General features: G+C 34.5%; 1 protein-coding gene across 1 annotated transcript; it reads left to right on the plus strand.

Moving 5' to 3' along the window:
• Positions 1 to 695: 695 nt before the first annotated feature.
• LOC107671478 (cephalotoxin-like protein) lies at positions 696 to 3,112 on the plus strand. Its single transcript, XM_016464406.1, has 2 exons — positions 696 to 814; positions 1,929 to 3,112. Exon 2 carries the CDS (start codon positions 1,931 to 1,933, stop codon positions 3,110 to 3,112), a length of 1,182 nt encoding a protein of 393 aa, XP_016319892.1. The 5' UTR covers positions 696 to 814; positions 1,929 to 1,930.
• The last annotated feature ends 4,747 nt before the right edge of the window (positions 3,113 to 7,859 follow it).

Consider the following 7,859-nt stretch of genomic DNA (forward strand, 5'->3'; position numbering starts at 1 on the left):
CCAAAAACATTATTAAAAACTATCCTAAAAAAAATTTAATTAAATTATAATAATCTCTGGATGAAAAACTGTGACAACTAGCCCCAGTCTAATACGTGAATTATATATGAGCCTACAATCTAGTGATAATTAACTTCAATAAATAATAACAATATATATTTTATTGAAATGTTTTAGCTTCGAGAGTGGCTATGTAACTACAGTATGTAACCCTTGAGATATCCATTACCACACTTGCGCACAATCTAGGCCTATTAGACACTCGAGTATCGTGTTATGTGTCAAATCTAACAAATGCAATACTATAGAATGGTATGATATTTTACTAACTAGTAATGTGTGATAGAAAATAATCTGTGAAATACCTTCTTTGGGATAGTGAGATACGAAAATCCCAAATCTGCGCACATTCATGTTAATCCAGTGGCGCGTGAGATGTAGCGCAAGACGCAAAATAAACTGCAATTAAACAGTCTCGTGTAAAAATCGATCTCTGAGCCGCACATCATAGATCCATATGTAAACAAAAATACACCGCAATCAAATATGAAACATTGATCCGACAGTTACCAACAGCTTTCCAAAACCACCCCAAACCTATCAGTGCGCGCAACTCTCTCTCTCACACGTCTCTCTCTCTCTCTCTCTCACACACACACACACACACACACACACACACACACACTCACGCACACGCACATCTTTTCCACAGTGAGCAAATGATCACGACATTTTGCTTTGAAGTCAAACCTGAAACTGTGGGAATAATTTGGAAACTTGGAGGTCATTCCAGCAGCTCTTCATCTTGAGAGGCGTGAGAAACCTGTTTTACATATATTTTTGCTAGGGATGATGATGTGATGTCAAGGATGCGCATAATTAGGACACATTCATGTGAGGCAGACTGCATTACAGCTTTAGACAGATTAGCAAGGTGTGTCCTGAACTCTGGATTCACAAATGTAGCCTAAATGATTCATTATGTGTTTTATTGAACAACATTATTTTAAAGTCATCTATCATTATTTCAACTCCATAGTTATTTATCCTTATTGTGCATGGTTGATCTTTAAAAGCCACATTAACCATTTAAGGCTGACGTTAGATTCAAACGTTAAACCTTTTCTCATAATTTTTTATGACTGTCCTTTGTATATGTCATTATGTTTATAAAAATGCAAAACAGCTGACAAAGTGATGCACAGACAGACGGACGTATGGACGGATGGATGGATAGATGGATAGATAGATAGATACGCATTAAAGAGTTCGTTGGGCCTTTTTAAATGTCTTATGATGCTGCAGTCCCATCATTTAATTTGAAGAAAACTGAACAACATTTTTTTTTACACTTTTTCTATTCAGACTCAATTAAATCACAAGACCTTTTGCATTTATGTGATCACAAACCAAACTAAATTAAATCATTTGTATTTGTCATGAACGTGATTCAGTGCATTATGAAATCACATTTACAAATGTAGCCTAAATTATTTATTATGTATTTAATTGAACAACATTATTTAATTTTTTAACATTTTATTTTTATTTTAAATGTCCCAGTCTGATCATTTAATTTGAAGAAGAACGCTGAACAAAAACTTGACTATCAACCTCAATTAAAACACATGACCTTTTGCATTTATGTAAACATAAAACAATGATTCAGTACATTTTGTAAAAATGTACATGCATAATGCAGGATCAGTTATGAAAACTAGTGGGTTGTACTAACATAAGAAATTAAGAGAAAATATACTGCATCACTTGCTTATAACTACATCACTGTTTTCTTAAAATATATTTAAAAAATAATTAAATATTATTTAATGCAAACTGCATACATCATTTAAAAATTTACCTTAAGTGTATTATAAATCAAATTACTATTGCTGTTCTTTGTGTGTGTTGTGGTTTTGCTTTTAAAGAAATGTCCAGTCCACTAGAGCGGGTTGTAGCCCAGAAGAAGGAGGCCATTGAAGCCGTAATGGAGATGTTTGAGAGAGGAGCCGAGGTGCTGGCCAGTGCTGTTGGGGAGCTGTGCCCTCTTTTTGAAGCTTCTGCTCCAGTTTTGAGGCTGGTCTTGGACAACGTGGAAAGCAAGGAGATCACATATGTCAAAGATCAGTTTCTAGTTGTGAGGAGCAAATTAGATGTCCTCTCATGTCAGCTACAGGACATTGACTCTGAGATCAGAAGGAGGCGTTTAGATTCCCAGTTTTTCTCTGTGGAGGAAAATTTGCGGAACCAGTTTAGAAAATACATAGACATTCTGGAGGCTAAACCTGAGTATAAGGAGGTCAAAAAACATTTGTTCTTGGAGCATTTTTTCATAACAGGTGGAGAGAAAAATCTCTGTGTGCTTTACGATGCTGTGATGGGGAACAGCACATTTGGGGAGCCAATCATGGATGTTGTGGAACAATATGAGGCCAGAAACAGAAGGGTCCTGGAAGACTTCTGCGTCAGGCTGAAGGAGCTGCTCTGCTTGGGAATCATTGCTCTGCTGGGATATTGTTTCCTTACTCAGGGTGAGGAATCAGAGCAGGAGAAGATTCAAGAGTGGAGCATGAAGATCCAAGAAATTGAGACGAATATGAAGGAAACTATAGAGAAATGTGTGGCTTCGTTTCCAGAGCAAGCCGAACTGGACATCAAGAGGCTTGTGAAGGAGAAAGAAGATGAAAACCTTCAGGAAATGGCCAAGGAACTGCTGGACTTCCTGGAGAAGAAGTACGACTGGGTGAGCTGGTCCATCAGAGCCATTAGTAACTTGGGCAAAATTAGCAACTTGAGAGCTGGACAAAACTTTCAGTGTGTGGCTGGACAGAATTATTTTGAAGTTTCTCAAGGAAATGACACCAACCTGGTGGTCTCGTTCAGCAGCAACCCTCAGGCTGTGCCCAACGAGAGCGTAAAACAGACGATGGAAGGTCCTGCGAGGAAGGGAGACGCCAAAGCTGTGGTGGAGCTTCTGGAGAAGCAGTTAGCTGGGTTTCTGGTTCATGCCATCAGTCGTCACAAGGACAGCTTTGCTCTGTCGAGTTTTCCTGAAGAATGTCACTACTGGGAGAAACATAAGAACGTGAATCTGTGTGTGCATTCACAGTAGATTTAGACAAACATATAATTACTATTATTACAGTATATATCTAACATTTTGCAACTAGCACTTTTACATTATTCCTTTGAAAAACTGCAGCATTGTTATATGTTCATTGTAAGGTTGCTATCACCTGTCCAACTGTAAGTTTAAAAATGATTATTTTTTCACAGTTTGTTTTAGAGACAGTTTGTTTTACTCTAGGAAATAAAATAAAAGGCTTTGTACATTTTAAAGGAATAGTTCACCTAAAAATTCTGCACGTTCCATGGGGGGGGAAAAGGGTATTTACTTAGAACTGCTTTGGACTGGTTTTGCTTGTAAACAGTGCTTGATATGTGCATATTTCTCTCCTGATTCAGAAAAGATGACTTTTTCAGCGGAGAAAGCAATATTATAGAGGACTCGTATTTTAGCTGGAATCAATGGTTTGAAGTTAAAAAAAGTCTTAATGATGGATTTGTTTCTTACAAACAACCAGCGTTTGGCTTCACAAGACATTAATTGATGGACTGGAGTGGTGAGGATGACTTGTGATATTTTTATCAGCTGTTTGGACTCTCATTCTGACGGCACCCATTCACTGCAGAGGATCCATTGGTGAGCAAGTGATGGAATGCTAAATTTCTCCAAATCTGTTCCAATGAAGAAACTCATCTACATATTGGATGTTCTTTGGGTTTACTATTCCTTTGAACATATTAAACACTACCACACTGTAAAAAAAATTCCGTAAAATTTACGGTAAAAAACCGGCAGCTGTACTCAACTGCCATATTTTCAAACAAAATAGGTTGACTATTTTTGCTTTATTACTGGGCATGTTTGCATCATAATGTTATAATATAACTGAATGTCTATCTGAAAACATTCCCTTTAAATGCACAAGGCAGCAAACATGTTAAATGCTTTGATGTTGTTATGTAAACAAATGCTTTGTAGTAATAAAACTGAAGCAATATGACTAGACAATACTGGCAAACAAAAGTGCTTCCCCATTTAGCCTGCATGATAACAACATGAGCTTACAGTATCTGTTCCTCATCAGCCATAAAAAAAGCCCACGGCAAGACGTCTCAGGAAACTAATGCATGTCTTGCACAGCCGAGAGCGCATGATGTTAGACTAAAATATACCCTTTAAAAATTCATGTCAGTTCAAAGTTGAATTTATACATTCCCAACAAACAATTCAAGAGGTTCAATTGTTTACTAATTTAGCTTTTTTCAAGATTATAGGCTATGATAAATCTATTTTTAGTTTTCTGTCTGGTATGGCATGTTTCACATTAACATGACTTATAAGCGATTGTTGACATTCATTGCTAATAACTCTCTGAAGTGGACACATATAGCACTCAAAGCCAAGTCTAATTAAATTACTGCTTTTGTACATAAGTCAGCAGTTTCTGGCTAGGGGCTGCAGAAACAGAGGGTGAGTAACCTTTCACTGTTAATATACAGATGACGAGCTCCAGAGTGCTGTGATCAGCTCTCCAGATCCACTCATTAAGACCACTGAAGTGCAGATAGAGGGAACAATCCATCATTTTACACCCAGTAGGGCCTTAAGCTAGTACGTGATCATATTGTATGCTGCTGCTACAAAAAATTATGCTTTTTAAAGCAGATCAGCCATTAGTGTCTTCACATAAAGACTGAAATAGCATTAATAATTCAATGTGAAAATAAATGACATTTTTTTCTGACATCTGTTCCAGAAGTATTCTTCCCAATAATTTTTACCATACAGAAAATCATTTGGGAGGGAAAATGCTCAACAAAGAGTCCAAGATCACGATCCAAACAAACCAGCTGTGAGATGAATGAAAACATTACAAACGTTACAAAACTTTTTTAAAAAGGCACAGTACAAGTTAAATTGTAATTGTAAAAAATTGTTACATTTATGAAGAATTCTCATCCCATGAAGCACTGCAAATACCGTGAATCAAAAACAATGGCACAATATAAACCTGATTTAGATTTTAGTATTAATATAATATTATATTTTTTGTTAATATTTTGAATTTGATTTACAAATTAATTATTAATTTAATTTCATTAAATTTTTTTTTATTTCATTTCAAATTTTAGCTAAAGTTTTTGAACTTTACCTAGTGTGTTTTTGTCATTAATTAGAATTTTTAATGGTTTTAGTTTTGATGATGATAACCCTGGTTTACACGCATTTATTGTTAATTTAGCCTAAACAATAGCCTATACACTGCAAAAAATGCTTTTCTTACTTAGATTTTTTTTGTCTTGTTTTCAGCCAAAATATCTAAAAATTCTTAAATCAAGAAGGATTTTCTAGACAAGTAAACATTAGTCTTGTTTTCAGAAAAAAACTTAAATTCAAAATTAAGTGTTTTTTTTTTTTTGCTTAGAACAAGGAAAATAATCTGCCAATGGGGTAAGTAAAATAATCTTATTTCAAACAGATAACAAGATTATTTTTCTTACCCCAGTGGCAGATTATTTTGCTTGTTTCAAGCAAAAACTCACTTAATTTTGACGTTTTTTTTCTGAAAATAACAATAATTGTTACTTGTCTAGAAAATTCTTCTTGGTTTAAGAATTGTTAGATATTTTGACTGGAAACAAGACAAAAATCTAAGTAAGAAAAGCATTTTTTGCAGTGTATTTTTAGGTTACTGCAAAATATTTACTATATACAAATAGGCTACACAAGTACTTAAAGTATGTATGTATACTCATACTTAAAGTACTTTAGTAAAGTTTAACATTTTTAAATGTGTATTCAAATCTTAAATACAGAATACTGATTTGCCTGAAATATTAATAGTCTAAGCCATCTCTTTTTCCTGTTTCAGAGACTGAATGGAAACAACTGGCTCAACCAATCCACATTATTTGTAACGTATTGTGGGGGTTCAGCCATCTGAAACTTGAATGTGCGAGGTTTCCATTCGCTTCCAGTTATTTTATCTGTACAAAACACTCCGTTATGCTGCTTGATATTGCAAACTGGTTTTTGATGTTACATTATTTTAATTCATGATCATAAAACACACTTGTTATTCTTCCAGTTATTTAATAAATCAGAAGTCTCGTGGATAGAAACTCCTATATTCATTAGCTGTTGGGGCTTCTGTTTTGGTTGGAGCTATTGATCCCAAGTGGCTTGCTTCCATCTCTGATAAAGGTTTTTTAGTGGCTTACACCTGTCTGCTACTAATTTAAAACATATGAATTTTATTTAGGTATGACATAGTGACAATACAGTTGAAATACAGTACTTTTTTACACGAAATAAAAAGAAACATTGTCTGTTGATATGCACATTCACCTGGCAGATGGCGCTAAAACACATTTGAACTAATTGATGAGTTTTATATAAGCAAACTCAGCGCTAATGACAACTAAATAGTGAACCACGGAAAAAAAAAGCTTTTCAAAATGTTGCTATTTAGTTGTTAAAACAGTTAAAATACATACTTTAACAAATATTTTGCTGCAAACTACAACAGGCTTTGTTGTTATACAATGAAAAATAAAGGCCCAACCTACTCCAGGAAAGTCAATATCAATATTTAATAAACCAATAAGTGGTTTTATAAAGCCCAACATCATAGTACTGTCAGAGATGGTGCACCAATCCCATGATACCTCACTCTGGTTGCATCTGCCAATCACAGCCTAAGCTAATGACGTTACCTATTCATCAGAGTGGACCATCAACCAGACTCCTGCCTTTAAGTGGCCTGATCTGATAAAAAGCATTAAAACATTTGTACTGTGACACACACCAGCTCACCCTCAGCCTCTGCACAGGATTCTTCCTTCTGATGTGTCTGACTGTGCCTATCAAACCTCTGAATATATAGTTTTCTTCACAGAATGGTAATGGTAACTAAGGAATTACATGCATTCTTTCTCCTCTATCTGTCTGTCTCTGAGGACATGTCAGCACTCTGGAATCTCTCTCTGTCTCACTGTTTTCTCTCTGGTGGTGAGATAAGCTCAGCTCCTCTGCTCTGTTGACTCTAAACAGTGTGTCTCCTCAGCACTGCAGTATATCAGACTGTCAATAAACCTCCCTCCCTTCTTCCTGATTCATTCCCACACTTTCAACTTTGACAGGAAGCAACTGCTTCCCTTCCATGACAGAGTGTCACTTTCATGCCAGTAATAGTAATAATAATAATAATAAAAACAAGGTTTGAGAAAAGTGTGACAATGAACTGCATTGTCGATGTAGATGATTTTTGATCAATTGTTTATACTGATATTCACGCTTTTCCACTATCGATTATCACTACTTTAAAATCGGGTCTACAGATTGATGTAATCTAGTGGGTCTCTACAGAAAAAAACAACACCAAAATACAGCATTACATATCTGTCTTCAACAGAAATCAAACTTCAAAGGTCAGGTAATTTATATAAATATTGTATAAATATATACATATATGTATATAAATATTATTATACAATTTATACAAATAATAAAATTAATTAACAGTAAATTTACAAAAAAGCACTTATTGTGCACATGAGTTATATATAACATAAAAATATATATTCACAAAAAGTGCTTTTTTACACTTTTAATCAATTTTTATGCAACAGCCAATCATGTTCAAATGATAAAATGTTTACTATCTCCAAATGTATGTAATCATTTGAGTATGATTGGCTGTAGCATAAAAATTAAATAAAAGAGCAAAAAAAAAAGTTTTTGTGATTGCATATATATATATATATATATATATATATATATATATAAAAAT

The sequence above is a fragment of the Sinocyclocheilus anshuiensis genome, unplaced genomic scaffold (genome assembly GCF_001515605.1).
Source record: "Sinocyclocheilus anshuiensis isolate Anshui unplaced genomic scaffold, SAMN03320099.WGS_v1.1 scaffold552, whole genome shotgun sequence".
Lineage (NCBI taxonomy): Eukaryota > Metazoa > Chordata > Actinopteri > Cypriniformes > Cyprinidae > Sinocyclocheilus > Sinocyclocheilus anshuiensis.